Source organism: Rissa tridactyla, chromosome 2, assembly GCF_028500815.1.
Source record: "Rissa tridactyla isolate bRisTri1 chromosome 2, bRisTri1.patW.cur.20221130, whole genome shotgun sequence".
NCBI classification, from domain to species: Eukaryota; Metazoa; Chordata; class Aves; order Charadriiformes; family Laridae; genus Rissa; species Rissa tridactyla.
The window spans coordinates 25,098,615-25,114,982 of NC_071467.1; the positions used below are offsets into that span (position 1 = coordinate 25,098,615).

Below are 16,368 nucleotides of genomic sequence, written 5' to 3' on the forward strand. Positions count from 1 at the left end.
TTTCTATGGTGTCCTTTGGTGAGAGAAGGAAGCAGCCCTGTGTTATCACTGATACGCCTATGACTATACAGCTAATATTTATACTTGCATCTATCACAACAGGTTTGTGCAAGTCACGCCATGTGCACATGAGGGGGTGTGTAAATATGTACAACTTGAATGAAGACACTCCGCCAGTTACATAAATAGCATTACGGGTTCTTGTGCCTGTGCAGGCAATTCGGGACGTGGTGCTGGGAGGTGCAGAGGCTCCATGTCTCCCTGTGTCTTGCAAAATCCCCCTGGGGCTTTCAGCATCATGCTGAGGGATGACATCTCCATGGCAAGGCTTGGCTCTGCCCCTGCCGAGCCAGGACACAGCAGAGCAGATGGCTTGCTAATAAAAATATTAGTGTTATATATATTACTAACATTACTAATATTTATTACTAATAAAAATACACCTGTAAGATAGCAAGGGGAAGCAATAACCAAAGGACAGTAATCAGTGAAATGATAGAAGACTTACATAAACGCTGGAGCAAAGAGTGCTAGTTTTTAGGCAGTTTGTACTTACTGGCATCATCCATAAATTCAAATTCACCTCCCAGTTCAGCACTGGTTAGGTGGTACTGGTCAGGGTCGGTGAGGGCGCTCAGCAGAATCAGCAATACCACCGAATTAATAATCTGCAGAGAGAAAAAAGGGAAAAGGGTCAGGCTGTGAAAGTAACCGTGAAAAACCTCTGGGCACCGTATACACACCACGGTCCCTGCCAACTATGGCAGAGGTTGTTTTCCAACTGTATAACTGTAGTATTTAACTAACACTGCAATTAGTTTCTCTGGACCCGAGTAAATAGGACGTATTTCTTCCCCGAGTGGCAGCAGGAAAATGAAACGAAACGTGGATTACCCCTTTTCGTTCTGACTCTCTCCCGCACCGTCAGAAAAGTTACCGCTGCTCTTTCGGATTATAAACCGTGTTAGCACACCCACTTTGGTTTGTTCTGTTGCAAAAACTAAAATCAATTAAAACCAATCATTTTGAGATTATTACAAATGAGTGCTGTAGTCAAGGACTATTGTAGTCAAGGCAGAGCTAGAATTGGGGACAGGCCCTGTGAAATGGCTAGGTGATCAAAGAGGGGATGATTTGCTGGAAGAGGCTGAATTTTAAGAGGCCGTGAGTGATGAGCTGGTTCACATGAGCTATTAGACGAGGAGGTCTTTCAGGGGACCGGAGTAGGTGGCAACGTGAGCCTGATGTCTGATGCGCACATTCCTGTGTCATATGGCACCGATGGACGTTCACATACACTGAGGCCTTGGCTATGAAATGCAATGAGTGCATAAAATGCAAGGATATAGTATCAGGTGCTTCAGTAGAAGCAGGTTGCCAAGTATCAGCTATGAGAGGAGCACAGAGGTAGCCAAGAGCTATATTTTAAAACAAATCTGAGCAAAATGCTTGTATCGCTCTGAAGCGAAGAGGGCTAATTGCAGAAAAGAAGATTGCTCTGCATGAAATAATGCAGCCTGGCTAAAAGATTATTCTACAAAACTAGGAGGATAACTGATGAACAGGAGAACGGAGAGAAGAAAGCTGATAATAGAGTATGCTGGAAAAGATGGATTTTTATTGCTTTGCCTTTCACTTCGAAGTCACTCTAATCTGATCACAGGTTACTAACAGCAGCAAAAAGGTGTAGGAACAAAGGCTATTATAAGACCTAACAGACCAGAGAATTTCTTGGGTAAGATAAATGCTTTTTGATAGGCAAATTCCAACAAGTTTAGCTGATACCACATCTGTTAGCAATGATCTTTGAAAAAACTGTTGAGAATAGATTGCGTTCACGGGATGGGGAAAGAACAAGCACAGTTTTTGCCGCTTCAAAGCAGGAAGGCCATGTAAAGAATTTCTAGCTAGATTGTGAGGTTTAAGAACAAAATAAATCTGAGAACAGGCAATCAAGCAGTCTCCCCATTAGCACTTCAAATTTGTATGGTCATAACCAACAATCACTATGGGCTTGTCAAGGACAAACGATAATTAATTCATCTTGTTTTCCTTCTCTGACAGGCGAAGAGGCCTTGTGGACAGGGAAAAAGCAGTAAATATCGTGTCTTTGCATCTTAGCAAGCCTTTTGACATTATGAGATTCTCATAAATGAGCTAGGAAAACCAGGTTTGGTTGAAAGTGCAGGAAGGTGAGTGCATGGCCAGCTGAACAGTTGTAGTGAAAGAATAGTTGTCAAGGATTCTCAGCCAGCACAGAAGATAAATTAATCAGGGCTTTCCGGTATCATTGAAAGATTTGGGCTTTCAAGTCACTTGTGACTTATACCTTTCTTTAATTTTCAGACAATGCCAAGCTGTAAGCACTTTAGGAGATAAGATTAAAAAAGATTTTGACCAGTTATGGCAGAATTCAGACAACAGAGCACAATTCAGTACCTGCAAGCATAGAGCATCACTTTTGTGACAAAGTGGAGAAGAACAAGAGGAGAAATAACTGTAACAGTTCCTTAGAAAGTAGCCTGGGTATGACAGTCAATGAACTGAACATGACCCAGTGCCACCCCATGAGCTCATCTTTGCAGCTACATGGTGGTGGCCAGTACTGCTGAAACCTGGGTATTAGATGCACAAGTCATCCTCCCACTTGCCCTCCCCAGGGCCTCTGCAGAAAGGGCCCAGGTCAAAGTCCTTCTAAAATGTACCAAGAAAAACCCTGAGGAAGATCCTGCAACAGAACAGAGCGTGATCAGACATCTGGAAACTGTGACTGATAGGGAAAAAAATGGAGTTGTTTAGCAAGGAGAAGGTGGAGGGAGATGCTTTCAGTCTCTTACGTGCAGAAAGGCGAGGAAAAGGAGGCAACAGACTTTTCTCCAGATCCGCTGGGAGATGAGTAAAGTACCAGATTTAAATTACAGCAAAAGGAAATTTAGGTTAGGCAGCTTGCTGAACAATAAGAACAATCAGACAGCAGAAGAGATTGTCTGGAGGGGGTTAGAGATCTTCATTACCGCATTTTTTCATAGAACAGTTCAACAGCTTTGTGTCAGGAATGCTGTAGCCATAGATGGTCTTGTCCTGGTTTGAAGACAGATCAGATGACTGTCAAGATTCAAAGTTACATTCTATATACCCTACTAATTTTTCACATGATGTATAGCTTTATATTGCAATCCAGTTCTTGCCTGATCTTCCTTTTCAGGAGGCTAGAGGATATATATGCCAGTAATAAACATGTTACTTAAGAAGAGTACTCAAAATAACCGAGCAATCAGAAACTGTAAGCGTATACAGTGTTGCTATTTTAAAGGCATACAAGTTTAATCTTTTGTACAGATATAGTCAGGAAGATTCATAAAATATTGACCTGGGCACTCTAATTTCTCCATACGGACATGTCCAGATTCAGATTACGTGTTTGTCAGCATTGCCTTTAAGTCTCTGTGTAAGACACAGATTGTGTTTGCCTGATCTGAAGTCTGCTGCGGTCAGTAGGAATCTCTCTAATGCTCTTTACTGCATCACTTTTCTGTTCTACCAGGTTGTTCTCTTGAGATCCTCATAACGATCTCTGAGCCCCTTCCAACTGTGCTGTCAGCAGCGCAAGTGAAATACACCATGTGTTTATTTGCTCACCCTCCTTCTCTGAGAAGAAATGTGTGCACAGTTGGGTGTATTGTATTTGTTAGGGTTTTTCTTTTGTTTTGAAAGCGATGTGACCGTTGAGTTTTGAAAAATGCTTTAATGCATAAATTTAACATGCCTAAAAACTTACTGATGTAGCATCTTCCAAGGACACATAATCAAGGACAAGAGCATTAAGTGATTCTCTGTTGATATATGCGGTTGGCATGAGAGTTGAAATCCCTGTTCTAGGAAAAGCAAAGGAGATTTTCCTGCTCTCTCAATAAGGCCAAGATTCCCTTCAAGGTGTTTTACATTCCTTCAGCAGCAAATAGTGTAACAACTAATTAACAATGCTTAGGAAGCATACCCGTTATGCAAGGTTTCAGCAAACAACTAAGCCCTACACGTTCCCAATGAGACACGTCATTCTCCATTTATGGATAGGGAAACCGGAAAACGTTCATGAACATGCAGCAGGGTGGTGTTAAGTGGTAAGAATAAAATGCAAGATTTTGCACTATCAAGTCAGAACTATGACCACCGGGTCCTGCTGCTACCCAGTTAGAGGAGAGGAGCCCCAGGGCCACCAACAGGCCTTAGTGGCCCTGCCAGCCCCACCTTGGGCCTCCCCACACCCTGCCCATGGTGCAGGACCCCATTTCAGCTCAGTCTGGGGTCTTCAGTCCCAGCGCCAGGGGCACCACAGGAGTGCTGGTCTCCAGCCATGCTTCCTGGATGGACCCCTTGAATGCGTGTTGTAGCTTCTCTCTAGTTGTGTCCCTGGTCTTATCCCCTTTTGTTCCTGGTTGGGGTGACTAGATGGCCCCTGGCTCTGCTTCATCACCTGCCACGTTGGGGGCTGTTGATGGACCCTCATTATCAGCCCTCAGTTCTGCACCTGGCCTCAGCCCCTGCAGGATGGTGCCCAGAGTGCCCTAATGAGAGACTGGACAAAGATCCCGCAGAAAGTCCTAGAAATACCCAGGTATTTCTTACCCTGATACAGAAATAAACTAATCATTTAAAAAATCCTCAAATCTTGCTTCTCTGGCAACCAGATGGAATACATCCACCTTCTCACCAATGTCGAGGAGGAAAATAGCTCTGCTTTGTGGAGTTAATGAAATGTATAATCAAAAGGGGAAAACAGGAAATATTACGGAGGAGATAGCTGGTCCAAATATCGGAGCATTACTTGGATTTCCTGCTCTGGGCTTACAAAACACAATTTCAGATTGGAGTAGAAGATGTTTTAAACAGCAACAACTGTGTGAGAGAAGGTGCACGCAGGCACGAGGGAGAAAGGCGGGACGTGCTGAGACTAGGGCCGGCACCGCCAGCCACTGCTGCTGCTTCCATCTGTACCCTGATAAAGAACCAGCAGCTTATGTGTGATGTGAGGCAGCTCTGCTAGAGGGAACGTGCAGCGTTTAGGATGCAAGGAAGCAACCCCATGTCTTCCACAGACAGCACCCAGCGTTTAGAAACTACGTCATGCGCTAAAATTTCAGACCTCTGCCACCAATGAGTGAGTTGCCGCCTTTTCCCATCATTTGTTCCAGAGACCAGCAGTGAACTGCGGTGACCCGTGGAGATAAAATGCAGGGGAGGGAAGGTGTCAGGAACCACTGCATCAACAGGTGATGAGAAAATGAGTACCGCTATAATTTCAGACCCTTCACAGAAGTGCAGCTGCATGATATCTATCCCAGCTCGTCTAAAATAAAATTAATTCCAGTAGGTCCTAAGAGCATGTCGTTAACACAGATCTTTTGCTGATTCCTAACTCAAGCAGACAGAGAAATGCCCAAGCCAGCAACTTACATAGATGTCTGTAAATACTAAAAGAATTTTCAGGAGTTACAATGGCTTAAGTTGTCCCTGCTTTCCTCCAGCTTACAGTCAAGTGTTGGAATAAAATTGCTCTGATAAAGGAGTTTAGAATCATAGAATGGTTTAGGTTGGATAGGACCTTAAAAATCAGCTAGTTCCAACCCCCCCTGCCACGGGCAGGGACGCCACCCACTAGACCAGGTTGCTGATAGAAGAGAAAATATTAAGCTTACATTAACTTGATACACTGCATTAAAAATACACCAGTGTTTCTACTGAAGTCCACAGGGTCCCCTCTATAAATAGTCTACTACAGTTCTCCCAAGACTTTCTAATGCAGTGAAGAGAGGTCCTTATATTTATAGGAAAAAGGTAAGAAACCCCCCTAGATTTATTTATATTGAGGGTTCAATTTATAACTGAATCCATGCATGTAACCGTCTGGCTGCTGTCTATGCGGCGAAAGATGTGCACACACTGTTAATTCTGGGTCTGTTTTCAGCCTCACTGAACTCAAGAGAGATCCACTTAAGCACGCTCCTTAAATCTCTGCGCTGGCGGAGCACTAAGTCACTGCCTGCGCTCCCTGTCGGGGACCCTTTACAGTTCCAGAGAGATGTTTTAATGGCAGTGAACATCGCGCTAACACTTGGGTATAAATCCCCCATACTTTTCAATGAGGGGAGAAAACCAGAAAACTGCGAAGATAAGCTTTGTTTTTATAGAAAATAATGAAAAAAATAGATTTGATGAAAACACAGTCATTCTGGGTTAACCCCCCCCCCCCCGTTTTCTGTAATCTGTATCAGCGAATTATAATACTGGGATTGATACAGGCAGCTAGTAGTTTACATCGTCACTGTAACTACTCTGTAACTTCACTGTAGTTTATAGCCTGAGATGGTATGAGCTGCCAGATGAAAGAGGAGATGACGTTTCTGAACAAAAATGGGGTTTTGTTCAGAACAACAAATAACAGCAGATTTCTCTGAGGACTTTGGAGAGTGAGCCACCTCAGGGTGTTGCTGACCAAGGCTCCCAAACCTTAGCCAGGCTTTGAACTGGCGCATGCAATTCTAGCATATTTTTAAAAACCCACAAAACTGGCAGGATTTAGTTTGTTGCCCTCTACAGACACATTATTGGAGCAAGTCACCGATGACATTAATTTTGCTAGTATGGATTCCTAAATGGTATTAATAAAACTGAAGAAAGTTTCGAGCAAAACCACATACCCTGCATCCCCCTTCCAAAAACTCAAGGTAAGTTTATGACTCTAGGTGTTTGTTTCCTGGAGAAACAAAACCCCAATCTTAAACTGTTTTGCTCCTTGAAACTAAACTAACAGCTGAAGTCTGTAAGTATTTTAGAATATTTGGGTATTTGAAGTCAGTATCACTGTTAAGGAAAGTAAGAATGTATGGAAAATATATAATTAAGGTAAGTCAACAACCTTAATTCTCTCCATCTACCTTCGCCTCCCCACTTGGCATGCTTTTTGCATTTTTCTTGCTTTTTTTCTTTTAGCATGGAAGCAAGAACACTTTTCTTCATCAAGAGGCCAAAAGAACCCTACAAAAGGGGAAAAAAGAAGTCAAGTTTAACTCAATAGTTCAGGGTAGGTTTGTGCTGAGGCACCTTTCCCAAACTTCTTTTGTTGTCACTGATGACGAGTTAAAGTTTGTGCCCCGTACAGGCAGATTTTTCTATCTGTTCTCTCTCTCTCTCCCTATTAGGCAAAGTATATTTTATTTTCCTGAATTTTGATTAAAGAGGAAAGGAGGCGGCAATTTTAGCAATTAAGGTTTTACAGCAGTCTGACTGCCGTGGAGAGCAGGCAAACAATGTGAGAAGTAACGAGGTGTCCCCCCTGTGTGCCCAAGCTTCTTTACAGATCTCACGGCAACATTTTAGTCATCTTCCTCCTCCGGGCACGCAGAACCCAGGACCCACATCTGAGCACGTCACTGAGTGGCTCGAACTCCTAGGAAAGGAGGAGTAGGAGAACAGTGGCTGTCAGAGTAGATACCTCTCTCTTTTTTTCTGCTGTGTAAGCCTTCTGCCTCATGCTAATGAAAACGTGTCAGGTCTCCAACGCTGGGGGAAAAACTGCAGATGTCTTAGCGATGCACAAAATAGTGAATGGTCCAAGGAAGGGAATCCAGCTGCACTTAGTCATCTTTTCACCCAATGAAACATAACAGTCTGAAGGGAAACAGAAAGATGACCACGTAGAGTTAAGTTAAAAGGGAATCCTTCACCCCTTTCACCAGTGAAACTCATTATCAGACATTATTACTGAAGCCAAAAGGCTGGAGGAGTACAGAAAACGATGAGCTGTTTATTCAGGAAACGCAAGTGCCTAGTCGTACTACAAAGCACCTTAAAAACAAAATATAGGCCTTCCTGCTTCAAGTTGTTGCCCAACCTTAAAATAATAGTAGAATAAAATAAAATGTCTCCCCTGCACAAGTCATTCTTTCTTACTTCTCTGTGTGGTTTCTTAAAGCACGTGTTTCCAGCTGCTACCTGAAATACTCCACTGGAATAGGGAGAGCATTAGTCAGATCAAAAGTAGCAATTAAGTTTTTATGTTCTTTAATCTGGAGAAGACAGGGTAGAGCTTGCAATTCCTGTTGCTTATTTTTCCATATTACTCCTGAGAATTCAAAGAATGATCCAGGGAGGCTCAGCCTGGCATATTACAGAGTACATACTATAGAGAGCATATAATAGAAAGCTGTGTAAAATATTTTAATCAGACTTTATATATAATCTCAACTTTTATTATTATAATGACACTAAGCACTGAACTTCAAAGGCTATGCTGATTAAATTGATATGGGAAGTCCAGCATAATTTATCAGCACTCTTCTATACAAATGACTCAACTACTGCCTCCTGCCAGCCTTTTAACAGTCCTAAAACCCAAACCACAAGAGGTCTGTCATTAATGAAATATGGTAATGACTAAATTTAAAGAAAAAAAAATTAGATGGGCAGACTGTGCAGGATGCACACTAGGGGTTTCTGCCTCCCTAGAGACAGAGTTTAATTTGTTATACACTTAATCTTAGTCCTTTCATGGTTTAAGGAAATAGGATGTTTGTATGCAAATTTATCAGTGGATTCTTTCTTACTTTTACATTGTATTTGAAGAAAGTTGAACCTGTATCTGAGCAAAGCCCTGAAAATGATTGCTGAGGTTTTCTGCCCAGCCCGGGGGAAATGTAATCATATACCCGTGTTCAAGTTATGCCGTTGCCAGACCAACTCACAGTTTCTGCTAAAGCACATCTTGGTTCAGGATGCTGTGGAGAGCTAGCAAAGAATCGGTATGCATTAAAATCTTATTAGAAAAAGAGTTGTTCAGCTGGTCAGTTGGGATTTGCTTGGTTTCTGCATTTGTCCTTAACTGCCAAAAATGGATTTTTGAGACTTGCAGGTGACTGTGAAAGGTTGAGGGTGGACCCGTTAAAGTCTCGCTGTTGGTGTGAGCTGTGGCAGCTCCCATGGGTCTGAAAACCTTAGTGTGGGCTCGTGACAGAGAATGGGGCAGTCAACGCAGCTGTAACTGAGGACCTGGGCTGGATTGCCCAAGGCAGCCGGCCCTGGCCAGCAGCTACTGTGTCTTATCCACGCCAGCCCGTGACACTGTCTGTGCTCAGACTCACCTCCAGCCTCTTTGGACATGTGTTACTGCGCTGGTGAGAGGAGTGTGCCCCAACTTTTGACATATGCCCACTGAATTGAAAGACACAACCGAAACACACCAAACCTTCCATAATTATCCTTGTGTGGTCACCACAGGCAATATCCACAGAAGCCATGCAAGGGACCAGGGCTGTCAGTAGCAAACTGCACCCTTGCATCCCTCCGCAACCCAAGGCAGGGATTTAGTTATGCGTGGAAGAAGCAGGCGCACCGCAAAGGATGGTACAGTGCAGATAATAACGGAAATAGCAAACAACACGATCACATGTATCTGATCTGCCTGGGCACAGCTGTTTCACAGTTGGGAAATGCACCTCCACAAGGTGAAAATCTCCCACAAACCTGTGTTTCTGCCAAAAGCATTTGTCCTGTCTGTTTTAAGTAGCTTAATATATCTCCTGATGGAACAAGACCTTGCTCAGCACAAGCCAGCAATGAAATGAAAAACAGCCACAGCACTTTTAAAATCTCTTCTAAAGCAGAGGACTAGGATGACGGTAGTCAAGAGCTGACTGCAGACATCTGAAAGAGAGCAGACCCACAGGAGGTCCAGGAACAGCACGCTAGGCTCAAGTCCAAACTATTTCTTTGGTGATGCCTTGCTGGCAGATGCACCACCTCAGATCAACCAGGAGGACTCTCTTGCCTCTTCGGCAACGAACACGGCTTTTTTTCTCTTCCTATTCTGCTCTTTGGAGATCTGGGGCTTGAAACCTGCAACCCAGCTGCAGAACGTCAGAGAAACTCCCGTCCACGTTTTCAAGCCTTGGCCGCTTTAAGCTTTCAGAGCTCTACAGTCAAAGCATGAACCCCACAGTAAAACCAGAGAAAAATAAAGCAATCAAGGAAATTAATTCCTGGCTATTTTGCAACATCCGTTCCATATGTCCAGGAATATATAAGACTAATTGCATTTTCACTGACGTCAGTCTAATCAACGATCAGTTTACGAAGCTTAATGTGTTCTCCTCTGGCTCACTAGGAGATACATATTAACCTTCAACAGAACTTCTAAACACATTTTACTTGATTAATGTAATACCTCCTCTCTTTCTATAAATATGTTCATGATTTTTGTATAAAAACCAAATGTAATTATAGCATACTGGACTCTTAATGGGTTTCTTCCCTTTAACGAGCATTTATGTAAACTTTGCTCCTCTTACAACAAACCATCTGTTTTCTCACTGGAAGGAGACAACTGTTCTTTGTAATCACAGTGAATTTATTATCCAATTGAAGTCCTTAACAAGAAAAAAAAAGGGTATTTTACAAAAGTTTTCTGAATTGATAACTGTGCCGATTAGAAGAGAGAACTGTGTCATTATCCTGGACAACTGATGCAGATTATCAGCTATAGTTGCAATGATTAATATACTCTGTGAAAAATCCTGTCATGGTATTTGGGGATATAAGAAAACTTGCAAGTGTAAGGAGATTAGAGCTTAAAGAATTTATCAGAAATCCTTGTGTTGTGTTACAGACTAATAAACAGTTCAGTAAATGCATGGACTCTCCAAAAGATGCTTAGAAGAAATTTTAGCCCTCCAATGCCTTAAAAACTTCTTAAAACAAGAACATTAACAAGTACACTGATGTGCGACGGAGGACTGACAAAATGCTGTTTCTGCTCCTCTATGCAACACAGCAAATACCCAAACCTTGCTATTTTCACTCAGAACAGAAAGCACAAATACAACCTATGAATCCATCCTTTTTTCAGATAATCTTTCTGGCCTGTTCATGGATTGATTCTGTCACACCGAGGTGAGTGATTAGGGTCTTCACGAGCTGTCTTATTGATTGTATGATTCAAATTCCTCCCATATGGTACTTTATTTTGTAATTTAACTGAAGAGCCATTGAAACACGAACTGGATGAGGAGGGAAGAAGGTGGGATAAGGTCCTGCGCCGCAACCTGGGTTTGCGCATGGTAGGAAGGAGTTATATAGGGAGTTCTCCAGAAGCCATTTTTGAAACAATTAATTGTTATGTTATTTACTACTGTCATTCTAGATAAGTTACTATAAGAATGTAGTTATTGAAATGGTCCTTCAGACAAGATACGTTTTGTTCATGGTAATGATCAGTGGTGGCCTTTATTCTTTGCTCTATCATGTCTAAAATTCATACATATATTTTCAGTTTCTTCAGAAAGTACCATGCAGGCCCTGAGCAGGTATTTGTGTGCAGGATCTGTCATTTACTTCCTGCTGGTCTTGAAGAAGATAATGAAATGGTTGCCATCCACTCCAAGAGCAAATACCCTCAGCCTCCTCTGATTCCAGTCTCAGTTGGATATTCAACATGTACATCAGTCATACCAGGAAGCCTCTGAAAGTAGGATTCATTTTTTTTCTTTATTCATAGTGAATTCCAAGTACCCTCCCTACTCTCCTCAAAAGAAAGCACGTGCACAAAGCAGCAAGTCTCCAATGAGTTACTTGGGAATGCTACCACTATTTTTTCCAAGATCATAGAACCATAGAATGGTTCGGGTTGGAAGGGACCTTAAAGATCATCTAGTTCCATCCCCCCTGCCATGGGCAGGGACACGTCCCACTAGACCAGGCTGCTCAAAACCCCATCCAGCCTGGCCTTGAACACTTCCAGGGATGGGGCATCCACAGCTTCCCTGGGCAACCTGTTCCAGTGTCTCACCATAGTGTCTCACCTCAGTGTCTCACCTCATAGTGAAAAATTTCTTCCTGATATCTCATCTAAATGTCAGCTGCTTTTTTTTTATTATTTTTTTTTAATTTATGAAAGGAAGTACCGAAAAGTTAATGATAAGTCCATAGACATGGCACTTGGGACATAAATATTTAGTTGCTGCTGCCATTTCCACTACAAGAATCAGGATTCTCAATTGATTTCAGATCATATGCTGACACCTTCACCTGCCGGTGGAGAAATCTCCCCTGCGGCTGACACTCCATCTTCTACCAAGGGCTGGGAATTAGCCGTGTCATTGGCACCATCCAGCTCTTCCCTTTGAATATACTGCCCAGGTCTGGGCCATGGAGGGGCAATCACCTGGTGAACCCACAGCAAGCTCCGTTCTGCAAGACTTCTTTCCCCAGTGCTACCAGTATTGGACTATTAGTGGAAGGGATAAAGGCGGCGTTGCCTGCAGGATAACCTGACCCAACACCCATGTTAAATCACAGTGGCATGAGATGGGAAGAGACATCCCTGGCTGTTATGAAGGAATAGAGCCTTCAGTAAGCTGGCTGATCTACTATGACCATTCATATGTAGAAAAAGTTGTATATACTTTATTCTTAGCCAATTTCACTCTATGTAAAAACAAAGAAAGCTAGTTTTCTAAACAAAATACAAGGCCTCATACTTGTATCCATGCAAATTCACACAACCTGGCACCGGGATAACAAAGTTTCCAAGTCCCTGTAACATCAGGCTTTCTAATGGTGCAATTTCTCCCCTCTTCACAATTTCAATTCTTTTTTCAGTTATCAGTATTTCCTGATTCTCGCAGCTTTGAAAAATAACTAATAGCTTTTTCTTTTCTTAGAATTTCTTTACTTTCCCTGAAAGGGCCTTTCCACCCTGTTCAAGGGACCCACAGTTAACAGCTCCTTGTTGCTGTGAGCAGTCTCAGACCCTTAAAAGTTGCAGGAGTGGGGACAGAGCAGCTTAGGAGGACCCCAGTGTAGGCATATTTTGTTTACATGAGCAGCCATGCTGGTCTCTACTCCCTGCCAAGTAAGCCAAGATTTCAGTCATCTTCTAGCTGGTATTTAAGCCCATTGCCATACATGCTATTTTGCATGGGGCTTGAAAAAGACAAGGGAGTAAGTGTGGCCCAGTTGCAAAATGTATACCTTAATTCTCTTTTTGACATAGGTTAAGTGCACTCTGCTGATGTCAGCAGGGTGTTCAACCTGTAAATCAGTGAGGCCATAGCAAGCAGTGATTTTCTTTTGCTTTACAGTATAAAATGGCCACTACTAGTACATTTTTTTCATCCATTAGCATTCAATCCTTTTATTAAAAAATGACTGGGGTCCAGACAGAAATTATGCACGCTTTCAACTGTATATTCAGAAAAATCCAGAACCGAAATGCCAGGACTAGCAATTCACACTGAGCTTTCCACAAATAGCAGCTCAAATGTGGAAGCCACCCTGGCGAAAAGCTTTGGCTTGCTCTATTCGTGTCCTTACCACACCTCCTTCAGAGACAGCCACACAACTCGCTCACTGCACGTTATAAAAGGCTCTCGGTCTTCCATTAGTTTTTATTTTTAGCCCCTCTCTGCTGGGCCCCAGGGAACACGGGGGGAGGCAGCGCTGAGCTGCGGGCAGTTCCGATGGTGGCTCCCAGGGGACTGATAGGACCATGGGGACACGGGGGAGGAGCAGCCCGTGCCTAGGACACTGCTGCAGCGAAGCAGGTAGTAGGTGGCACTGGGCACACGTTCCTCAAAGAGGAAAGCTCCTTCTTTTAACTTACATTTTAAATTTTTTTTCCTGAAATGATGCCTTAAAGTTTCATCTTCCTCGCTCCCAAGTCAATGGGAAATAATTCCCCTTGTCCCACATGGTGTCGGCGGAGCCTAAGGGTGTGCCCTTCTGTGTGTTGGGAGAACGGGAAATCCTTCCGTGACACTGTCAGCACATCTGATGTTGTTCCTTGTTTGTGTTTTAGATAAAGAAAGGGGAGTCCATTTACTCCGGAAGAAGACATGCTGTGTTTATAACTGCAGTTACCAATGGGGATGTTATTCTGACTCACCAGTACTGACTGGGTCACTTGGAACCGACAAAAATGCCGGCTTTCCCCTGGATTCCAGCACCCGGGGGAGATCAGAGCTCAAGTTGTCTCATTCCAGCGGTGTCACTGCCTTCAACAGAACACCAATACAATTCTCTGGAACAAAACTAAGCTGCTGGAAGTGACTTTCTCATTTTCTTTAATTTTTTTTTTTTCAAAATACGACACTTGTAAGACTCTTATGCCCAAAAATGTTTCTGTGTTATTACTTGTGACCTCTGATTTCATGCTGTAATACAGAGAAGTGGAAAGTCCATGCCAGCGGGATAAAAAACAAAGATTACCTACCAGCCGAACCAAACTGGTCCTCAGGTTTTGAAATAAATATTAGCCCCCAGACAGCCATATTACCGCCACTTTAATCTTCAGCATAATGTTTGTATTCAACATTGCAGCACCTCCTGTTAAGCTTTTCTTCCCAAAGCAGCACACGAGTTCCTGAAGTGCAGGCTCTCCTGCAACCTGATTAGGTATTCTTTTCAGGAAATTTCCTCTGGCTGCTCCATCCTTTACAAGTTACTTTTTGCATTGAAGTGCCTCAGTGCTCTGTGCTAGTATGTGGATTGTATTATGTATATTGCAATATCATGCAATGCTGTATTAGATTAGATGCAGTAACTACGGCTCCACTAGGAGGAAAATACTGAAACACAGGAGCTGTAGAAACATTAGCATTCTGAGATCCATTATGTTCTAAAATAGAGCAAAGTTAAATATTTATTTCCCAGCTATTGATACTTTATGAGACCGTGGTAAGTGTCCGTGGCTGCTGGGTGTGTGTTGGAAGTCCGCACAGCGTTCCTTCCCCTTACCTACGTGGGAAAGTGCTCCCGTCATCCAGCCCTGATGACTCCACCTGCACTCAGCTCCCTGCTCTCTCCACTATTCGTAGGATCCCAAACATCCCATTAAAACATTAAAACTAAAGAGCTAAAACACTGTCCCAGAGACATGCACTGTTTTTTTCACATTTGCTCAGACATGAAATTCTGCCTCCTGAAATTATACTAACTCAAAACTGGTTCAACACGTGAAAATGTTATTTTAAGAACCTACTAAAACTTTTAAGCTACTATTTTTTTCCTCCTTCAGAAGCCGCTACTCCTGAATCATTACATTCATAGTCATAGAATTAATAAAATTTGTACTTCATAGGTAGAGAGATATGAAAAAACAAGAAAAATATTCATTCTCTAGGGGGATGCTTTTTCCTCCTGTAAAGCATAATGGCAAACAGTATACGGAATACATGTTGGCGTGGTGAAAAATCAAAGTGGCTTTTGTTTGAACTTTATTTGAGGTAATGCTCATAGCTCACCTATGGTTTGGAATAGCGCAACCACCCATAATGCATGTAGAGAAAAAATTTGCTGCCAGGACAGCAACTATTTTTATGTAAACCCTCCATAGCACATGGTGTCAAATCATAATTGTTCTTCTGAGACAAAACAATATTTTGTGTATGACTTTGTAAACCAGACCTTTCAACCAGGGTAGCTTTTTACTCAAGGAGCTACACCTTCCTTAATTCTTGCTTCCTAACTTTGCAAGCTAGCAAAAAGGTTTAGCTAGCAAAAAGATTTAACATTTATTATCAATGTGCATCTAAATTTCTATTCTTAATAGTTAACCTTAAAAACCTAAATATTGGCAGTAAAGTAGAAAGCACAGAAAGAAACGTGCACCCTGACACGTTGTGAGTTATTGTCAGTTTGAAGGCATTCAGAAATCTGCCCTGAAAAATCTATAAAGCAAAAGAAGCAAAGTAGGAAGAAATGCATATCTGCTAGTTAGGAAAGAAAACTCTAAAACAGATTTTGCAGAAAAATGTAATGTGAAATTGGGGCACTGGTATTTAAATGCTAGTAACTCAATAGGTAACAAAATCTAAAAAGCTGTCAGGCTTTTCCTTGTATCTAAGGCCAGCTGATGCACTTAATTCCCACTTCATCAAATATCTTTAGGTCCACTGAACAGCTAAAATATCCGTGTCCCTGTCTTTGTGGAGACAATGTGAAGAGGCTTCATTCAGCTGAAGGCAGAAAGAAATAACAAGCACCCTGGAAGAAATGTTCAAAAGCTTTCAGATCATTCTTGAACTTCTTGAAACTTCTTTGCAGTTGGGCAAAGAGGAGCATCTTTTTCAACACGGTGAGTATTTCAGATACCGCAAGCTGTGGATATTGCATTTAGCCATATTTTATTAAACCAGGAACAAGAAATATTTCAACTAACGCACCATTTTCTCAGTGGTGAAATATGTATTTTATATGACATAGAGCATTTTATATCATTTCTAGGACATAAATGTCAACCTAGCCTTTTTATTATGCTGATTGAATTTATTTAATGAGCCGTCCTACAATGGAGGCCAGCCCTGCATTTTTCACTTG

General features: G+C 42.3%; 1 protein-coding gene across 1 annotated transcript in view; it reads right to left on the reverse strand.

Moving 5' to 3' along the window:
- The window catches only part of LAPTM4B (lysosomal protein transmembrane 4 beta), a 62,802-nt gene that overhangs the window by 45,084 nt on the left and 1,350 nt on the right, over window positions 1-16,368 (reverse strand). The window contains exon 2 of the mRNA XM_054190023.1: window positions 557-668. Within this exon, the coding sequence (XP_054045998.1) occupies window positions 557-668 (112 nt within the window). The remainder of the gene's footprint in view (window positions 1-556; window positions 669-16,368) is intronic.